We start from the raw sequence: 22,650 nt of genomic DNA, 5'->3' as shown, positions 1-22,650 counted from the left end.
ACCAATTGGTTTACCAAATGTTGTAACTGTTTGACAGGACACAGAAAATACACAGGGCAACAGATAACATGACATGTACTTCCAAATTAATCGAATTTTATCAAATCGATTGTCGAGTGCGCGGAATTATTACACGTGTGGAATAACCCGCGTTCACGGTACGCAGTTTCCCAAATAAAAACTAGCATGCTGATGTTTTGGTAAATATTCAAAAATGAAAATCATGCATATAATAATTAATTTACGTTACGGGTAGGTGTCCCAAGTAACAATTAGGGTTTTATGGGGGTTCTGTAGACTATGAATTAGACTTATAGCATGCTTTAAAACCGTGATAAAACTTGCAATGTTACTTGGGATGTGAAACGCTGATAGTATTTATTTTACTTTAAAGTAAAAAATAACATGATTTTGCTTGTGATTTTGTAAAATATGTACATCCTTTTAAACGAAACGGGTGATTGGTGACTATAAAAAGATACATTTTTTATTTAGTTTGAAATTGATTTTAAATCACACTCGAAGATTAAAACAAATGGCAACACTGCATGCCTCGCTGAATGCGCGAAGGTGCTGTGTGAGTCAGTCCATCTAAATGACATACGTTCTCCCTCCTCTTGGGTAGGGGAAGAATATTGACAAAGTGAAATGAAAATCAGTTTTTCAACAATACTCGTCATCAATCCATCGTCATCAATATTACCATTTCAATAATATTGTCAGTATGTCAATTTACTGTCAATATATTGACCCGTGTAACGAGCGCTTTAGCGTGTTGTCATTAATGTTGTCAATATTTATGTATTGATAATATTGTAAGGAAAATTGACAATACGTCTATGTGTGAAACATGGTGGACTTTTCCTTATTCTTTCACTCCAACGCAAAACCCCATAAGGAACTGTCAAAATGTGTGTGAAGAAACGTCACTTCGGGACTGGTGTCAAGGCGAATAAGCATATGTTGCGATTTGTGGATATAATCTAAGAGGAAGAGGTGACAATTGGCTTCTTACTCTTTAATTTCTATCTCTATCTTTATCTATGTCTATCTCTATCTTACGCACATCAAATCAGCCAATCACGAGCTGGTTCACGTTTGACAGAAAAGTGGTCCATTTTTGCCCCCGTATTGTCACCTCTTCTCATAGGATATAATGAGCGAAAAGGGTAACTCACTTCTCTGAGCTTGACTCAGTCTAACAATGTATTTGTTATCTGTGAGTTGCCTACGCAATAACGTATGTTCAATGTGGAAGAGGACTAATCGTTTGTCGTAGTTTGTACAGATCACGATCTGTACAGTTTACGACAAACTGGAAATCGGATCATGCTCGCTTGATTTCCATCACTGGCTCTAGCTCGTAACAGATAGGGGAAATGCAGATAATGTCGGCCTAAGTGTCCCTAATTTGGGCCCATACATAAATTCAGCAATCGACTAAATTTTCAATAGCAACCAAAAATATCCATTAGTAACGCCCCAATAACGCGTTCACATAGATAAAATTGATAAATAGCAGATTTTTAGCGATGGGCCCAAACTTAGATCCATAGGCTAACATTAGAGACATTTCCCCTATATGTAGGGGAAACCCAACAAGCAATTGCCTATTGAAGAAACGACTTCTTGACGATTTTATTCAACTGCATGCTTAATAATACTTGTACTATTTTTAATAATAACTTCTGTTCAGGCTTTGTTCACTCAAATCTGGAGAATTTATTCAACCACAACATCGAAATATTTGGTGTTGCATAAGGTATGTCGAGAACCTTTTTTATTCAAATTATTTTTAGCGATCTTAGATCCATAGGCCAACATTAGAGCCATTTCCCCTATATGCTTATTTGTGACTCTGAATTGTTTGTTGGGAATGGCTCCAATGTTGGCCTATGCATCTAAGATTGGGCCCACCGCTAAAAATCCGCTATTTATCAATTTTATCTAGATGAACGCGTCATTGAGACGGTACTAATGGATTTTTTGGTCACTATTGAAGATTTAGTCGATTGCTGAATGTATGCATAAGCTCAAATTAGAGGCATTAAGGCCGGCATTACATCCATTTCCCCTATATTGATTTATTTTGCACGAGCACATCAACTAAATTACGGTCCGCCCCATGTCCCAGGGCGGAGAACAAGTGTTGGTATCAGGCACTTTACCCCATACATTTACCCAATTTTTTCACATTTTTATCTTTCTTGAATTGCTCCAAACTGACCGTTACTAAAAGCATGCAAAAGTTATGAATTGGTTCGTGTCTGATCTATTCTGGACAAATATTTGGTTTTGGATCACCCTTTAAAAAACACGTAAAGGTTTTTCGCGTATATCTCTGCCGATATTTAAACATACGCATTAAATCTCGGTGCCTTCTAATTCTGCATGTCAACACCTTTGACGCTTTGACTCTCTTTTATCTTATCCTTCAGCTATGCATCTACGCTTCTATTTTAAGAATCAACTTGCCCCCATTTATGTTCGTCAGATTTCAATCGACTCGCATAAGGGAGGGCTGGAATTCGGGGATAAAGGGCGGGCTCTTTTCCCCACTCATTGGGGCATCTTCCTGTTTGTTCTCGGAGACGAGCCAGCCAACGGCTAAAAGCCTCCTTAATAAAGATATAAAAAAAAATCTTCCTGTTTGGGGGCTCGCCTTTTTGACCGATTGTGCGATCATCTTGCTGGGAGCAGTTGATGAATGACCACAGCAAAAACAATAAAATTTCTGACCAAAGCACACTACTGACATCTGGCTCCGTGTTCGCGGGAAATATTTAGCTAAGCCATGAAACCGCATGGAAAAGTTATGAATTGGTTCGTGTCTGATCTATTCTGGACAAATTATTTTTATCTAGGTCAAAAAATCCTATGGTTTTGACACTGCACATTTAAATCGGCCATTTACGATTTTCGGGCATGAGTCAGAATTAAGTGTCATGTCGGTTTGTCGGTGTTATAACTCTAGCATTTCAAAAGAACTCAACAGTAGAACTCATAATGAATTCTGAAGATGATTCCAAACAAATGTTAATGACATTTCTAAGAAAGGATTCAGAATCCTATGAAAATTCATACATGAATTCCAAGATAATTGTGATGATAATTCGAAGGGAATCAGAATATGAAGATAGTTCCAAAGGAATTTATAGGAGAATACATATAAAATTGTCGACAGCATTTTAGAGGGAGATTACTTAGGGAATCCATAGGAAATAGTATTAGAATATATGAGTGGAGTTGCAGGTAGTTCAAGCCATGCTTACCTAAGCTTTTTCGCCTAAAAATGAGATATTACTCCCATTTCATCATTTCTTGACTGATTTAGAGGAAACAACTTCCTATCGATGGTTCTAATTTTTGCTTTTAGTAAGGTTGAGCGCAATTCTTGGTGAGTTCTTAAAATATTTAAAAAATACCTGGGATCAAAAATATAAAAAAAGCTAATGCAAAAAAGACTATGCACAACTTTTCAAGAAGTTGAAGCAATTAGCGATCGATTGGAAGCTATTTCATCCAAATCGGCCAAGAAATGACGAAATGGGAGCAGTTCATAATATTTTAGGCAAAAAAGCTTAGGTACGCAAAGCTTACCTAAGAAACTTTCTTGGTTTTATGAAGGTTATGTAGACCATAATTTAGACTTATAGAATGCTTTAAAACCTTGATAAAGTTTGCAATATTGCTTGAGTAAGGAGAATAACGGGCGAATTCTATGAAGAATTTCAACATAATTTGGAGAAAAGAGAGATTTTCAAGATAATACTGTAAAGGGAATCTGGGGCTGAGGAAAGTTCCACGGATATTCTAAGGTGAACTACAATTATAAGGGTAGTTTCAAGGGAATTATAAGGAAAATTCTAAATTTCTAAATAAGACTTCAAAGAGAATGTTGATGCAATTACGATGGCAATTTTGGATGAATACTGAAGAGAATACTTCTAGGAGGGATCGTAGAAAAAAGTACAGGAAAATTCTGAGGAGAATCCAAAGATAATTCTGAAAAGAATTCAAAGGCAATTCTACCTGTGTAGAACTGCATGGATATTCCGATAGGTATACTATTAGGTATCAAATTATTCAAGAGAATTAGAAATAAGAAATTAAGCAAGTTCTTACTAATATGATTCAGTAATGGGAGAAAATTGTAAAGTGAAGAATGGGATATTTAAAGAAAATACCAGGCGGGTCCCAAGGTTATTATTGAGACAATTTTTGGAAAATATCAAAAGAAATCCTATGAAGAGATGCAACAATATTATTAAGGTAATTCAGGCATAAGAGAAATATTAAAAATACATACTTAATCTTCAGAATTGTGTGACTTGGATTGAGACTTGTGAGATCTCAAACTTGAACAAATTCGCGATACGCTGGACATGTACCGTAACGACTCGAATACCATACGGTTTTTCAATCCGAACATTTATTTTTTTATTTCGACATTGCATCCACTTTGCAACATGATAAATATATTTGATAAACATGAACGACTACAGATTTAAAACATGTTGTAATATCGACACGAAAAATGTCATCAAGATAGGCTTACAACATGTTATAAATGGCAGTCTGAACATAAGAATCAGTCCGATAGTCAATGCCAGGTGCTGCCACCTGCAGCTCATTATTATAAGCCTTTACATCGAGGCGCGGTTCTTTTCTCGGATATTACTGTGACAAAGTTTTTCATGGAGGTGAACGGTGATTTACTAACAACCATGCACACCTAAGATCCATCGCCCGCATTCATATTGAGAAGGGCAATCACGTCACCACGGCGTGATCACTAGTAACAGGGAGTCACTCGACTCGCAGAATAGGGAGGGAGAAGATAGCTTTGCGCAAGGATTTGGGAGATAAATAAAACATTCTTGGTCCATTTGAGATGTAGATTTCTAGTTTTATTGAATCTGTTTTTCACTTGTTTTTCTTGTTCGCTATAAATGCTAAAATACATTTCTAATAATATTTTCTTTACTGTGTTTTCATGTGTTCCTTCCTTTTTCAACAAGTCAGCATTGTTCAATGTTTCCTTTCGATTTTCCCTATGCTTCAATTTTTTTTGTTTATTCCATTTCTTCTGCATTATATTTTGCTTCAACCCTCTCAACTGCTGTGAGTCATACGTCGTACCTTTCTTTACACCTGTTCTCTTCGTTTACCCTTCAAACTGTCGCCTTTCCTAACACAATTTGAAATAATTATAAACAACTAGTCACGAGAATGACAAGGAAAATAATTTGCTTCATCTGTATTTCCTTCTCTCCCTTTCATTTTCATACGCAAAATAGCAATAAAAAAAATCTGTACGATGACAAGAACCCAAGAAAATAAGACTTACTATAAACATGAGGCAATCGATATCTTCAACATAAATAATCAGGCGCGATGAAAAGGTAGGGGCTAGTAATTCAATGCTATTATGGAAAAAATAATAATCAACATGAATAAAACGCGCTCTAAAGCTCACACTAGCGCACGCACACAAACAGGCAGCAAACGATCACACACACACTCGCGCACACACACATGGGAGCGCACACACGCACGGATTTCTTGGTTTGAATTTTACAACATTTGCAAATTTGCTTTCGTTTTAGTATCGATAACTCTAGTTAATAATTGCAATTCAATGCTCTCTTTTCTAGACGGAGGAAGGGGATCGTGTAGTATGTGTCGGTGTGAGTGCGGATGATTTCTCTGCTATTGTTGTAATTGTTAGTCGGGTGCGTTGCATAATTGTTTTATCAATATTTCCCTATTTGTTTTTGCTGTTTTCTGTTTCCTTCTAGTATTGATTTACTTTGTATTATCTGCCATTTATAATATGTACAATATCGCCTGTATGAATGATTCTTGTTTGCTTGTTTTTCGTTTTCTGCTTAGTGCTTTTTTTTTTGCTTATCAAGTTATATTCACTCGCAGCTTGCCGGTTTCCCCGTCTTTCATACAATTGCTTAAAAAATAATCATATTTTCATACTTTCTTCAAGCTTTGTTTTGCAAAAATCAATTAGATTAGTTTACCCCTCGATCATATATACAAATAAAATGTCCCTCCTATTTTACTCGACTACCTCGTTCTTCTTTTAGGTTTTCTTGGTATGTTTGTTAGTTTTTCGTTTTGCTTCTCTTTTATCGTTTGAACACGCTGCCACTTCCGGACTTTGTAGTGTCGTTACTCGCACAAATTCCTCGGGGCTGGCTTTTCAAAATCTCCACTGGGTTCAGTGGGATTTTCCTATTGACTTTTTTTTTTACGGTTCGTCCAGGCTTCCAACAAACTTTTACTCTACTGAACAAGATTAACAGGTAATGAGTGAACTGCTGCTGCGCTCTCGCCTGGACTGACTTGGAATTGGTGAAGTTAGCACAAGAGTAAGATGAGTACAGCTTTTTCCGGATTAAAGATTCTTACGATAACAACATGCTTCTGCTCATTTTACCTCAGTGTTTCCCTCTTGGCGTCTTCGGTTGACTTAAGCTTGTTCGTTCTGTGACATCTGTGCATATTTCGATAACGATGACACCCGTCGTTTCGGTTTTATGCCTTTCTCCAACATGTTGAGAAAGGTTAAAATATGCGATATATTTCTGCATATGCGGAAGTGTGTAAAAACCCAAAAACAAAAATGATAATTGTATTTAGCGTACCCGGTAGTAGTAGCAATTAGTGTAGTAATAGTAGTAGGTAGTAGAGTTGTTGTTTGTTTCATTTCTGGAGGGAACGCCGGAGTGCGTTTCATGTAACATTAGGAATATAAGGATTGGCAACATCACAACATCACGCTGCGGACTCGCTCGATCACCACTCATCAACATTACACACACATGCAAAGCTCTCCTCTACCTAGTTCCTTGCTTGTTTGCTTGTTTGCTTGCTTGCTTGCTCGCTCGCTCACCCGTTCGCTCGTGCGCGTGCTGAGGCTCTTTCTTTTTCTACTAAATAGTCGTGGTAGGTCACGAGCTCACAGTATTCTGACTTTAGGGGGGATTTACTGCTGCTGCTGCTGCGGTTGCTACTGCTGTGTTGTTGGGTTGTTGTTGCAACAATTACTCTCATAACTTGTGGTTCGATGTGAGCCACGTCAGGCCTTCGTACAGGCCATCGCCGGTCGTCGCACAGGACGGTTGCACGTACCAGTTGCGGTCGCGTATCCGCGTCAGGCCGAGCTTCTCCTGGATCTCGTGAGGTTTCATTGCTGCAAAGTTAGGAAGGGAAGAGTTTGAGTTTAGCGGTAAGTTTAGTAGTAATGTGAGCTACGTGCATTAACCGTTATATTATGTTATACTGTTTAATATTATATTTAATAATATATTATTGTTGCTATTTGCATAACAGTCCCATGTGAATCGGAATCCCTTAGAACCTGGGAATGGTATGCGAATAGTGGCAGTGTAGCACATCGTATAAAATTGACACTATCGTAAAAGTATCAAGGTCTATTAAAGTGTAATGGAGATTACGCATTTCTTCTTCTTCTTCTTCTTCGCATTTCAAGCTTATTGCATATCGCTATTAGCTTATTGCGTGCTCTCAACTTAGTGTTTTTGATGCACTTCGACAGTTATTAATTGAGAGCTTTCGATGCCTGTACCATTTTTGCATTGATATGATTGTGTGGCAAGTCTAATCATACTTATATGCCCAGGGAAGGCGAGAAATTTTCCAACGCGAAAAATTCCTAGACCGGACCGGGAATCGAACCCAGCCACCTCCAGCATGGTCTTGCTTTGTAGCTGCGCCTTTACCGACTGAGCTAAGGGAGGCTCCAGATTACGCATTTACAAAGGTCTAAACCTTTACTAGGGGTTATGAATACCCCTATTATTATGACTTTTGAATGTTCTTAGACATCGTAACTTCGTTTCACATGTAATCCTGTAAACTTTTTCATACACTTGCACAATTCGGCCCCCCTGTCCAGATTTTTAATCGAAAGCACTAGGCTTATCAATGAAACCATCCATGCTTCTCACGCTGAAAACTTTGAGTTCAAATCTCACCCCGGACAAGTCACGAATGACGTAAACTGTGTTAAACAAAACATATAAACAGTAATCGTTAGTTCAATGACAACCTAAATTAAATTTTCAACAAGACGTTAACAGTAGAACTTAAAGTTAAGTAGTTTTTCAAAGTCTGTGAAGAATGTGAGCATGTAAGCATCAGAAAAAGGTGCTAATCGCCATCGAAACGTTGGACACAATTTAGCCATTTCAAGACCAACAATTGAAATGGCCTTAACTCCATTTTGCAAACAAACCTTGTAAGGCCATTTTCTCGCGAACCGAAGTCCGCAAAGGCAAACCAACATAATGAACAGGTAGGGGAAATTCTCCTCTACCCGATTGTGGTTTAGGTTTGCGAATGAAGGTTTAGCAATCTGAAATAATGCGTCGAAAAAAACTGCTCTTGCATTTTTCGAAAAAGTATCAAAATAAATTGAACCTTAAAATCACATTTCATGAATTTCTCTAATTATATCGAAACTCTCAACGGAATCTCTTATAAAGAGCATTTGAAGTGATTTGAATGATTTCCTTTTAATTGCATTATTCATGATGGCCAGCAAATAGCAATTTCTACTACAACGGAAGTTAATCATCTTCAACTATGTAAATGGTATGTAAATAATTCACGTATGAATTAATAATACATAACTATTTAAAGTAGATTATATTCGATTTTTAATTATTCTTCCGGGATTTCCATGAAGATTCTTCCCATAAATCCATTTTGAATTTACTTGAATTCTCCTTAGAATTTCCATGTAATTATCCTAAGACATATCATGAATTTCTGCTTAGAATAATCTTGGACTTCTCCGCTGAATTATATTGGAAATTCAATTTGTATTCTCCTTAGTATTTCCATGGTATTTTCTCAGAATTCTCAAAACAAAAATCCATCTCAGAATACCATTGAAACTCTTCGAAGAATTCCTTTGAGATTAAACCCTCAAAAGCCGATTTCATTGGAATGCTTCTCGGAATTTATTTCGAACTCTTTAGAGTTCTCTTGGATGTATCCTCAGAAATCATCCCAGAATTCTTTTATAACTTCCTTAGTGCCAAGTACTCAATTTAAAAATGTTGTTGATATTTTTTTCCATTTCACTCTATTTTAGTTGTGAAAAAGTGACTCTAGTGACTATTTTTAGGGAAATAGTGACTTTAGTGACTTTTTGGTGTAAAAAGTGACGTTTTAGTGACTTCAAAATAGTGACAAAGTCACTAAAAAGTCAGCCCTGCTTGTGAGAAGAGCAAATTTTGACCATGAATTATAACTGTATCGAAACCGAATCATGAGAAACTACTACACTGCCCTTTTCAGCATAGGTGTCCCATTCGTTAGAACAGCAAATTGAGAAAAACACTGTTGAAGATTGTTTTCTCCATGGGCTTTAATGGATGGGACAACATAGTTTTGTTATTTTTCACAACATTTTCAATCGATTCCAGTGTATAACTCATTTTCGCCAGAAATGCTCGAGGAGCTTGGGAGTAAACCCATGGTCTTCTAACAGTACACACTTAGATTTTTTTGCCGAGATGGGCAACACCGAGCAGCTCGGCATTTTATTTTGCTGGAAATTCAGCAAAAAATATGTTTGTTAGCTGAGATCTCGGCAAAATTCCCGTTTGTTAGCTGAATCTCGGCAAGTTTTTCACTGAGATCCAGCAAAATAAAATGCCGAGCTGCTCGGTGTTGCCCATCTCGGCGAAAAAATCTAAGTGTGTTAGTAAAAGCAGCAGCTACCAAGCTAAGCAAGCTCCCTAATTTAAATTTTGATACATTATTTGGTAAAATTTCTAGGAATTCTAGTTGAAATATAATGTAAACAAATAAAAAAGAAGGGTCTCATTTCCAATCAGATCAAACTGCTACCGATGAATGGACTTTTAATGCCTACACTCTCAGATCCAATACTCCAATACAAAAACCCATATATTCGCAAGAAACTTCAATTTTTTTTTTCAAATTAAAACCTCAAAAGAAAACACGGAAACAAAATCCAAACATGTCACTTCTACAACGCGACCTTCTTCGAGCTCTGTGCAGCTAACACTCTAATTTTTGTTTTTCTATTATTACAGAGGGTTGGTCACTCTGCACAGTGTGCCAACAGATATGGGCTCCCCTGGGCACACTTATTATGATCTTTAATGTTTCTGGCAGCACTGCCCTGCGCAAGCAAACGATTAACGTATCCCATTCTTGTCGAAATTCTAGTACTACGCAATGTTTGTTTTGATTCGCTATGAAAGTTTGACAGATAAAATGAGGGGTTAGTGGATTTTCCTATGTTTCGAGGGGTGAATCGATTGAACCCAGGCCTGCTGGGGTGAGAAGTAATCACGAAACAGCATCGGTTGTGATAAAAAAAAAGAACCTCAAAGAAATCTAATCGGCATAATCCTCGGTAAATATCTTATCCTTTCCAGATGCAAGATACCCTCCAGCTCCGCTATCAAAATCGTTACGCAGAGCTACAAACCCATCCACATTTCCTCATTTGAGATCTATCCGTTCCACACATTACGTAAAACTGATTGTGGACTGATTTCCGGAAGGTCAATGGCCAACCAAAACATTGGAGTAGCTAGATTTACCATCCATCTGAAGCTGCTCGTTGTGATTCTGAGCTGTTATTTTTTGCCTGATTGCTTCCCTCCACTGCTGCCATTCTATCGTACAGCGTACAGCATACAAAGTTGCAACGGTGCAACAACACTCATAAAATAAATCACATAACCAGTAGAAAATATCCATGTGAATTTCACATAACTTTCATGTGATCCCATTAGGGGCTATTCATAAATTACGTAGACATTTTAGGGGGGGGGGTGACAATTATCCACGGCCCATACAAATTTTAAAATTTTTGTATGGACAATTGTCTACGCTGGGGGAGGGGGTCAATAATCCAAAAAAAACTGTCTACGTAGTTTATGAACAGCCCCTTATTGGAAATTGCACTACTAAAACACATGAACGTTATGTGTCCAATGAAATCTATATAATTACTCTCATAGAATTTATTATGCTATATGATATTCAGATAAAAATCATTAACTTCGTAATTGGAAAAATATTATGTGCGTTCCTAATAGAAACTATGTGAAAACTTTTTCCAGTGAACGTTTCGCAAATCGAAGAAAATTCATCCCGCTGCTTAAGGTCGGTGCTTGGGTTCACGTACTCCCAGTATTGGTCTCGGTTTCAGCGAGCAAAACTAAACAGCTGTCAAAATACCGGGTTGCCAAACATGTAGTTATTCACAAATAAACTTAGCTCGATGACTAGCACTGTCGGCCGAGCTGCCGGCACTGACCGAGCAAAGTCCAGCATCAAAATGAAAGCATATTGAAATCAAATTTGATATCAACATCAAACTGAAATCCTAATTTGATTTCAGTTTATGCAATTGACAAATTTTGTTTTCATTTTGCTGTACATTTGCTCTTAAAAAATATGTTGTTGCGGGTTTGATTTCATTGCCTTAGCATAACATCAAATTGAATACTTGTTTTGTTATCAACAGCAAAAATTGATATCAAATTGAGTATTCAGTTTGCTCTCACTGATAGCAGAAATAGTTTTCAATGTGATATCACAGAAAGATTTTTTTTGCTCTCAATTTTGATATTTTAACCGTTAAAACGACCAAAACGACAGCAACCTGAGCAATCATTATCAGCGAAATCACAACATCAAATTTAGATATCAATTTGATCTCAGACTTTGCTCGGGTGCCCACTGCACTTGAGGCAAACTGAGAAAAAAAGTTGGCGCAAAATGAGTGTGTAGAGTATTTAGGGCGGAATTGGACAGTTTTTGACCTGTTTCATACGACCGGAAGGTGTATGCTGGTCACAAATGCCGTGCCAAACTGATTTCCTACGCAATTAATCAATCTTTGATGTGAATTTCGCTAATAAACACGAGGAGCATTTCTTATAGCAAAACTTGCCATAACAAAATGGGTGGTTAGACCCCACTGCGACCTAGCAAGAAGTACAGTCGACTTGTTTCGCGCTCCGGTATTTCGGAAGTTTTCTCGGTATTCGGTTGGTTTAAATTATCAGTTTTTTCTCGCTTAGTGATTACTGGCATAGGGTTACGGTATGTAATGTGGGTCTAGTCCTTTCATTCGGTCTATCACGCAAATAAATAATTAATTAAGGAATATTACACAAAAAATAAGGAAAATATTGATCACTGATGATTGATAAATGTGTACCACACACAAATCAATTTATATCACAACATTTCAATACATTTTCAGCTCTCGTAAGTAATAAAACTGGTTGAGAATATCACTCTGTTCGGAGTTTTTAGCCGCCATGACTTCTAAGGTTAAGATGGGAAGGTTGCACTGACGATCATCAAATGGGCTGATTATGGCATTTATTGAATGGAATTACCTGATAATACACACTAGACGTAAAACTCACAGTTACTGTTTGAATATTTTATGTTTATTTTAATTGTTTAACAACGTTTTCACAAGTAAATCATGGACCCAACTTTAGGGACACATTTCTTTTCTATGTTCCTAACTTTGGCCCATGAAATTCATTTGACAGCATATAGCAATAAGAGTAACGTCAACAATGTGGTTTGCATTTGGATGATAAGGAACGAACAGGAAGGGAGATTTTTTCTGCCAAATCTGTATAATGAACATCACAATGTTTTGATTTAGATATTCTGCGGTCGAAAGACGATAAGCGAAATTTTTAATTTTTAATTTTTAACTTGAGTGATTTAATGTAGTTTTCGTAAAATTTTCTCTAAGAAATGTTTTGAGGAATGAAGAGTATTATGTTAACAGTGATAGTGATAAAAAAAAAATACATAAGAAAACGTTACCAAGAGCGTTTTTTTTTGAGAATCAAACAGGATAGGACGAAGTTGCATCCATAAATAGACCCAATTTGGGGACAATAGACCGATATTACATACATTTCCCTGGTGAGTTTTTGTCTTAAAAAAAGTAAGTTTTTCAACTTTTTGCGGTTCCTGATAGCAAACGACATGATAAGCATATCTAAGCATACCATTTAGCAGTAGAATATCGTTTGCAGGTAAATTAATTGATGAGTTATGATTAAAAACGTAATCTATGGCTGCATATTAGACCGAGGTTAGGGACGTATACCCTAGTACCCGGCTAAACAATTATCTGAAAGTGAGTTTTTTTCTGAGAAGAAAGTGTGTTTTCGGCATCATCGGAAGGAAAATTGTTTTTGCGATTGCCAATTCGCCAACCATTTTGCGCACCATCGGTGTGTGATCACGCATACCGGCACACAGATCATCGTCATCGAGTGTCAGCATCTGCCTCCGCATTTATACCGGTCATCCATCATCGTGTGTCCAGCTGAGTGCCGAGCCTAATACAAGCACACCACTACAAAGATCGCCCGCACACGCGCATCGAAGGTCACCCACGCTACGCGTCGCTCCGCTGCTGCTGTGTAATCACTCGGTGGTAGTAGTATAGCAGATAAGTTTTTTTTCCTGTTTCTTTCTCTCGCCCATCAGTTAAATTTAATTTTGTGTTTCTGTGTTTGTATAGTTTTTTTCTGTTTATTGTGTCTGTGTGGTTTTAAGCATCGTTTCAGTGGTAGAGCGTTTACCGCTCCCACTAGTACGGCAAAATGGACGTCTCGTCAGAAGACGATATGGACATTTTGTCGGAAGATGACACCAGTTTGCCACTCGATGGCAAGAAAAGACGAAAACGTCCTATCATTCATGGTTCGTCTCAGAAAAGCCCCCGATCGCGAGCCTATCCAGATGACTCGACTGGGCCATGGGTTGTCTACTTTCAGCCCAAAAACAAACCTTTGAACTTGATGCAAATTTCCACTGATCTGACGAAGCGATACTCGGCCGTGACCGAAATCACGAAGGTTAGGCATAATAAACTTCGTGTTGTCGTTTCTAACCTGAAGCAGGCTAACGAGATTGCTGCCTCCCAGCTCTTTACGATTGAGTACAGGGTTTACATACCAGCTCGTGATGTGGAGATCGAAGGTGTGGTCACCGAAGCGAGTCTGACCCCCGAGATCTTGGAGAAGCAGGCGGTTGGCCGTTTCAAGAACCCCTTGCTCCCCCCGGTGAAGATACTGGATGTCCAAAAACTGGGCTCAGTATCTGTCAGCGAGGGTAAAAAGAGTTTTACCCCCACAGACTCGTTTCGCGTGACCTTTTCTGGTTCAGCCCTTCCTCAGTATATCAAGCTGGGAAAACTTCGACTACCTGTGCGCTTGTTCGTTCCCCGGGTCATGAACTGCCAAAACTGTAAGCAGTTGGGACATACGGCGTCCCACTGTGGCAGCAAGGCACGCTGTTCCAAATGCGGGGAGAAGCACGAGGATGGCGCCTGCACAGTCACGGCACCAAAATACGTGTACTGCAAAGGATCTCCTCCTCATGGTCTCTCGTCGTGTCCGGTGTACAAACAACGCGGGGAAAAACTAGAGCGCTCTCTTAAAGAACGTTCCAGGCGGTCTTTTGCAGAAATGCTTAAGACAGCCAAGCCATCGACCAACGAAACAAATCCCTTCGCTCTTTTGTCAGATGACGAGTCTGGCTCTGACTTGGCTGAGGAGGGAGTTTCTTTCAGTTTTCCGGAAGGTTCTGCCCGGAAACGAAAACGCATCCGTTCGCGGAAAGTTGCAGATCAAGAACCCCAAATCAGCTTGCCCAAATCAAGGAGTGGTGGAAAAAAGGAGACTTCTACTCCTCCTGGATTCCGCAGAACTGATTATACCCAGGATTTTCCACCTCTCCCGGGGACATCCAAAACCCCCGATGCCCCAATTTTCAGAACACAAGCCCCTTCTTCATCTGGGTTGTTCTCATTTGATAACATTGTGGACAGTATCCTCAATTACCTCGATATTTCTGATCCTCTGAAAAGCATTGTTCTAGCAATGCTTCCTACTGTGAAAACCCTCTTGAAGCAGTTGACATTGAAGTGGCCCCTCCTTGCAGCAATCATCTCCTTCGATGGATAATTTTCCAAACGAGGTCGGGGATTTGATCACTGTTCTACAGTGGAATTGTCGAAGTCTTATTCCTAAGATAGAATCGTTTAAGTTTTTGGTTCACAATAACGATTGTGATGCATTTGCTCTGTGTGAAACTTGGCTCTCTTCAGATATCGATCTTCCTTTTCATGATTTTAACATTATTCGACTGGATCGTGAGGATTCGCGTGGAGGAGGAGTACTTTTGGGGATCAAAAAGTGCCATTCCTTCTATAGAGTGAATCTTCCACAATTTCCAGGTATTGAAGTTGTCGCATGTCAGGCTTTTGTTAAAGGCAAGAGCCTTTGTATTGCTTCTGTGTATATTCCTCCCCGAGTTTCGATTAGTCAAAAACAACTTTCAGATATCTGTTCAGTTCTTCCTACTTCACGGTTGATTATGGGAGATTTTAATTCCCACGGTACAGACTGGGGGGAACTGTATGATGACAACCGTTCTACTTTGATATATGACCTCTGTGATAACTTCAATATGACAATTCTTAACAATGGAGAAGTAACACGTCTGGCTGGTCCATCCTCAAATGGAAGTAGATTAGACCTCACACTTTGCTCTAATTCATTATCGTTGGATTGCACGTGGAATGTGATCCAGGATCCCCACGGTAGTGATCACTTGCCGATCAAAATTTCGATTGCCAGTGGGTTCAATTCGTCGGAATCCGTTAACGTCGCGTACGACCTCACCCGTAATATCGATTGGACAACGTTCAAGACCGCGATAGATGAAGCCGTGTCGTCGGTAGAAGAGCTTCCACCGTTGGAGGAATATAACTTCCTCTCCAATCTGATCTTGGACAGCGCGCTTCGAGCTCAAACTCGGCCGGTTCCAGGAACGTCTTTTCGTAGGAAACCTCCTACCCCTTGGTGGGACCAGCAATGCACTGAGGTTTATCGTAAAAAATCCGACGCGTTTAAGCTTTTCCGGAAACGCGGAACACCCGAGTATTTCGAAGCGTACTCAACTCTTGAACGCGAACTCAAGAGCCTCATCAAAGCCAAGAAACGCGGATACTGGCGGCAATTCGTGGACGGTTTATCGCGCGAAACGTCGATGAATACGCTTTGGAACACCGCGCGAAGGATGCGTAACCGGTCTTCAAACAACGAGAGCGAGGAGTACTCGGATCGGTGGATTCTCAAGTTCGCGAAAAGTATGTCCTGATTCCGTGCCGGCACAGATGATTCCTCGCGAAACGACGAATTCGGTAGACGAGATCAGCCAGCCTTTTTCAATGCTGGAACTCTCACTCGCGCTCCTTTCGTGTGGCAATTCGGCTCCGGGGGCTGATAGAATCAAGTTCAACTTGTTGAAGAACCTCCCAGACGTCGCTAAGAGGCGCATGTTGAACTTGTTTTGTCAGTTCCTGGAGTTCAATATTGTTCCTGATGATTGGAGGCGAGTGAGAGTTATAGCCATTAAAAAGCCTGGAAAACCCGCGTCAGATCATAACTCGTATCGTCCCATCGCGATGTTATCGTGCATTCGAAAATTGTTGGAGAAAATGATCCTTTTTCGCCTCGACAAATGGGTTGAGACGAACCACCTACTCTCAGATACTCAATTTGGTTTCCGTAGGGGTAAGGGAACGAACGACTGTCTCGCGTTGCTTTCCACAGATATCCAGTTGGCTTTTGCTAAAAAAGAGCAAATGGCTTCGGTGTTCTTGGATATTAAGGGGGCTTTTGATTCAGTATCGGTTGAAGTCCTTTCAGACAAACTCCACGCTTGTGGCCTTTCCCCATTAATTAATAACTTTTTGTACAATTTGCTGTCAGAGAAACATATGAGCTTTTCTCATGGAAACTCTACAGCTTCTCGATTTAGTTACATGGGTCTCCCCCAGGGCTCATGTTTAAGCCCCCTTTTGTACAATTTCTATGTCAGAGAAATTGACAATTGTCTAAGTGACAACTGCACGTTGAGACAACTTGCAGATGATGGCGTAGTTTCTATGACAGGGCCCACAGGGGTCAACCTGCAAGGACCCTTACAGGATACCTTAGACAATTTGTCTACTTGGGCTATCCAGCTAGGTATCGAATTCTCCACGGAGAAAACTGAGTTGGTCGTTTTTTCTAGGAAGCATAGCCCAGCACAACCGAAGCTTCAACTTTTGGGTAAGCCGATCACTCATTCCATGTCTTTCAAATATCTTGGGGTTTGGTTCGATTCCAAATGCACCTGGAGATCCCACATTGAGTATCTGAGACGAAAATGCCAACAAAGGATCAATTTTCTCCGAACAATTACCGGAACGTGGTGGGGAGCTCATCCGCAAGATCTTCTAACGTTGTACCGGACAACGATTTTATCGGTTTTGGAGTACGGTAGTTTTTGCTTCCAGTCGGCGGCTAAAACTCACATCATCAAACTGGAACGTATCCAGTATCGTTGTCTTCGTATCGCGTTAGGATGCATGCACTCGACTCATACGATGAGTCTCGAAGTGTTGGCGGGCATGTTGCCACTATCGGATCGGTTTTCGGAATTGTCCCTCAGGCTCCTCACCCGTTGTGAAGTTATGAACCCACTGGTAATCGAAAACTTTGAGAAGCTTCTTGAGCTAAACCCTCAAACTCGTTTTATGTCATTGTACTACGTGTACATAACTCAGGATGTCCGCCCTTCACAGCATAATCCCCATCGTGTATGCTTCTCCGACTTCGGCAATTCAGTTAGTTTTGATGTATCTATGACGCGGGAGATTCGTGGAATCCCAGAACATCATCGTTCCATGATTGTTCCGTCAATTTACGCTGCAAAGTTTGGCCAAGTTGATTCCGCAAGATCGTTCTTCACAGATGGATCACTAATAGAGTCGTCCGCTGGTTTTGGTATTTTTAACGAATTTCATAGCGCCTCTCGAATGCTTCAAGCTCCTTGTTCCGTATATGTTGCTGAACTGGCGGCAATATACTATACGCTAGAAACGATCGCCTCACTTGCACCAGATCACTATTTTATTTTTACGGATAGTCTCAGTTCTGTCGAGGCTATTCGATCCATGAGGCCGGTAAAGCACTCCTCGTATTTTCTCATGAAAATACGAGAGCTTCTGAGTGCTTTATCTTTAAGATCTTTTGTCATCACCTTTGCATGGGTCCCATCTCATTGCTCGATTCCGGGCAATGAGAAGGCGGACTCACTTGCTAAGGTGGGCGCTATGCAAGGCGATATTTACGATCGACAAATCGCCTACAATGAATTTTTCTTCATTTATCGTCAACAGTCGCTCGCCAGCTGGCAAAATAAATGGAGTGAAGGGAGTTTGGGACGATGGCTATTCTCGATTATCCCTAAGGTGTCGAAGAATCCTTGGTTCAAGGGGTTGGATGTGGGTCGAGACTTCATTCGTCTGATGTCTCGCCTCATGTCCAATCACTATTCGTTAAACGCTCACTTGTTTCGTGTTGGGCTGGGAGACAGCAATCTCTGTGAATGTGGACAAGGTTACCAAGACGCCGATCACATCCTTTGGTCTTGTGCTGAGCATCGTGGAGTCAGATCTGAGCTGTGCGATTCCCTTCGGGCTCGAGGTAGACAATCTAATGTTCCAGTTCGGGATATTTTGGCTAGACGTGATCTGGAGTTTATGGAACTCATATATGTTTACTTTAAGAATACTAACCTTAGATTGTAAGTTTGATTAACCTTGTGTTTAGTTTGTGTATTGTGCGTGTAGTTTTTTTTATGTTTGTTTTCAAGATGAATAGAAATAAGTTCATGTTTTAGGATTAATTAAATATTTATATAATAAATCATATTTCAAACTTCCTTCTCCCTTTCCCCATCCAAAAAATTGTAAATCTCCACTAACCTCGAGACGACCGCGAGTAATCGGTTCAATTCCTTTAACTCTAGATTTAAGACATCATTCATGTATAATGCAAATGATAACTCGGCTCTGTAAAGTTTATTCGATTGAGCCTGTACAAATAAATTAATACAAAAAAAAAAAAAAAAAAAAAAAATGGGTGGTTCATTTTAGTAAACAAACTAACACTTTTTCCGACTGTGTCACCTCTCTTACTCGCCTAGGACTACGTTCTCACAATCTTAGAGGAGGGAAAGAATTTTAAGTTCCACAATCGTTGTTACTAGAAACCGAGTTTAATACAATTGCCATGGGAAAAATAGTTGTGTTGCAATTGCCATGGGAAGAATAGTCAAGGCACCGCTCTATCCTGACCGTATGTATCAAACGGTAAAGGACGAGGCAATGAACGAACCAACAAAAACATTGAGTCACTCACGAACAGGCGACTCACACCGCTTGCCTTCGGTCACACAGCATGTAATTGAGGCATTTTTCCATGTACGCTCGTCACTCAAATCAAGGGTTGGGTACCATCATGGACGAAAAAACATTCTGACTGAGCTACTGACTGAGTGCTCGACTGTCGGTGACTCGTTTACTTTCCAATCATACAGAATCTTATACCCCGTTCACATTACCCTGTAATATAGTAATATAGTGAGATTCGTAATATAGCGCCAATATCACCTTCTATATCAAGTAATATCTCATATAAACGAACTGTCATTCTATATCACGATCCGAGCTTGATATAGCTCATATCACGTTCCGATTTTTAAAAATACCTGAAAAGCAGCAGCTGGCATCACGGCCGATAGAGCTGAACGTCATTATGTCATTTGACGCTACCCATCAAACCTTAGCTTTTGTTTTGCTTTGAGGTTTGATTTTTTCATTCGCTGTTTGATATCTTGTTGCGTCCCGTCGTCGTCGTGTCACCGTGTCCCATCGTCCGGTTATCCGTGTCCCCGTGAGTAAAGTGTTCAGTTCGCGTTGTTTGTGAGGTTGTTTTCATTTCGGAAATATGAAAACAAAACAAACAAAAAAGCGAAGCATCTGGTCTGCAGCCCAAATGAAACTTTTATTTGAAGCGTGGGAGGACAAACTTCAAGACCTGCGAGGCAGCCGCAAAAACAGCCACATTCTGGAGGAAATTCGCGTTCTTTTTTCAACGCATGGTTTTACCGTTTCCACGGACGAAATAAAAGTCCGAATTCATAACCTGACCGCCAGGTACAAGTAAGTTTATTATACGTTATGTTTTTCAATCCATCATCTGTTTCACTTGAAGTAAAACGCACCGAAACCGTGGCAGAAATTGTCGACAAAGGATCACTATGTCGACGACTTCTGCGGGTTTTGTTTCAGATTGTAACTGGCATATTTTACATGTCTTTCAGGAAAGAGAAATGCGCTATTGGTTCTCTCATTGCGTTTAGTTGTCTTACGTGCTGCGTAAGTATTATTCTTAAATTTCGTCCACTGACTCCCATTTTAACTTTCAACAATCTTTAGAACGCGAGATGGAACGTTTGCAAACGATAGTCTTCTTTCCCTAATTTGTTTTTGTCAGGGGTTTTGTTTTGGTTCATTAATGTCAAACCATATCATCTCGCTGTAGTGTGAACACCTCAACGTGATATCGATATCATCTCGCTATATAACGTAATATAGAGCGTAATGTGATCATACTATTACGAAGCAGTGAATGATGAAGCGAATGGCTGTTGATATTCATATGAAAATGACTCATTGAACCTGACGGTTTTGTGCACTGGTTGTGTTGGTGGGTCGGGTTATTTTTAGCTCAGGAGTCACTGTGTTACTTGATGCGAGCAGTAAAGCAGCAGATTGCCTTCATTTAAGGTGATTTCTTGTAGAGTCCACCAATGACCATCACGTAGGCTATACATGCACTTTCACATCGAATTTTCAATTACAGACAACTCTGAAATTAATGCCCAATTTTACCTGAAATTGCTACTTCGTGTATGCTGCAGTACAGCAAAGGCGGATAATTTTTGCGCATCTGCGGGTAGTATTCAATTGTGCTGAGTGGTTCCTGAGCAGTGTTGGGAAAACATCAAAAAATCAAATCTCACCAATGCCCAAGATCACGCTTGATTTTCGTTGATTTTGCAGTAATTTCAAAATCCAGGTACAGTGTCTACATGGTTTTGTCAACACGACCTCACGAGCTATTACTTTCCTCAGATATGTACTACCCAACAAACAATCCTAGCAGCATACCAGTCTATACAGGCACAAATTAGCTGGATAATTGTTGACTGTATAAGCTAGTCTGTAGCCAAAATTGTTAGTTAGGTAGTGCTTTCTGGATCTGGACATTTGTTTATGAAATATCAAATGGTACTCTAACTCATTAATTGTGGTCCAATGCAACCTCAAATTGAATAAAGCGTTCGATACATTTTGTAGAATTATAAAAAAAAAATATGGAAATAACATGCTGCTAAAAACGGGAAGGCACCGCAATTTCCTTATTTCACAAATTGTAATTCTAGTTAGCGCCAGGTAATCACTTCAATTATTGTCAATTATTGATTAATAGCGATGTGTGAAGGAAACTGCAACTGCTCGATTTACTCCATGATATGAAAAGAGGTTCTTGGCATGGCATTTTTCTCACCCTTAGAAGCCGTGCTGAAAATATGCCCCAAAAGTCAGTATAACTCGCGGACTTTTCCCTTGTTGAACTTGTGAAATATCGTGAACATTTTCAACCCTGCTTAGAAGTTCTATTCTGACTGTTTCCGAACTCGACGCTAGGGGTAGAAAGTCACCCAGTTCTCCTACAGCTTACATATGAAATACTTGTCTTTAATCCCTTGAGCACAATTTGCAGGGTGGCAAGTGAATTTCCATTTTGAATTTCCTGGGTTTTCCTGGTTTTCCTGGCCAATGATTTAAAAATTTCCTGTTTTTAAAACCATGTATTTAAAAAAATATTTTTAATAAAAAAAAAATAAAGTGAATCCTTGTACCAGCGTTCTTCGCGCAATACGGAATTTCACAAACCAAAATAGGTATTCAGGTTCTTGTGAATGCCCGTGAAATCTTTATCTGATTGTTTGCTGTAAAGAAGCTAGTAGGGAGCCGCGCTACTTCGTTGTATCATGGCGCCTTTTTCCGTTCTATGTGCTAAAACTATAATAGCAAAGCGTTTTCACTCATGTTTTTGCAAAAACATCTTTGCTTACAAGATTAATTACGATTGACACTGAAACATTTGCGATAACCCGTAAAATGAGCGAACCCGGGTGTATGACGAAGAAAAGCTGAGATACGATGGACTAGCGCGGAGCCCTATCTAATGTCTGAAATTAAGAGATCTATAAGCCCCTAAATTTTGAAGTTTCTGTTTTTGATACTGCGATTTTTTTAACTTTTTTATTGAGAGTTTTAGCCAAGTTTATCTCAAGGTGAAATTGCGAAGAGTGATATGAATGAGGACGCTTTAAACAAACCTTTGCTTCTAACAATTTTACGGATTTCCAGTTTGTTTAAATTTTCCGCAAATTGTCAACGATTAAGGATCTTATTTAGCGGAATTTTGATTACAACATGATTTGAAAATCATATTAGGTCATCATAATAGTTCACAGGATTTTCCTGAAACTTGTAAGACTTTCCCGAATTTTGTAGAACTTGCATGAAGTTCGAAGGCCTTATCTGAAGTTTTTAGAAATAGAACTTTTTTATTGAACAAGTTGAACAGCTACTTCAAAGTA

At 39.4% G+C, this 22,650-nt stretch overlaps 2 protein-coding genes across 5 annotated transcripts in view; both read right to left on the bottom strand.

Moving 5' to 3' along the window:
* The window catches only part of LOC135698457 (uncharacterized), a 202,774-nt gene that overhangs the window by 10,528 nt on the left and 169,596 nt on the right, over positions 1-22,650 (bottom strand). The gene's annotated exons all lie outside the window — the stretch shown is intronic.
* Positions 4,889-22,650, bottom strand: part of Arf51F (ADP-ribosylation factor 6) — a 79,895-nt gene continuing 62,133 nt past the window's right edge. For all 4 annotated transcript variants that reach the window (XM_065218466.1, XM_065218468.1, XM_065218470.1 and 1 more), the window contains exon 5: positions 4,889-7,210. In XM_065218466.1, coding sequence (XP_065074538.1) covers positions 7,068-7,210 — 143 coding nt within the window. In that variant the 3' untranslated portion in view covers positions 4,889-7,067. The remainder of the gene's footprint in view (positions 7,211-22,650) is intronic.

This window comes from Ochlerotatus camptorhynchus, unplaced genomic scaffold (genome assembly GCF_037179485.1).
Source record: "Ochlerotatus camptorhynchus isolate MF236.1 unplaced genomic scaffold, CSIRO-AGI_Acam_v1.1 ptg000086l, whole genome shotgun sequence".
In the NCBI taxonomy this organism is placed as follows: Eukaryota; Metazoa; Arthropoda; class Insecta; order Diptera; family Culicidae; genus Ochlerotatus; species Ochlerotatus camptorhynchus.
The sequence above is the reverse complement of the archived record's forward strand: the minus strand, read 5'-3'. Positions and strand labels throughout refer to the sequence as shown.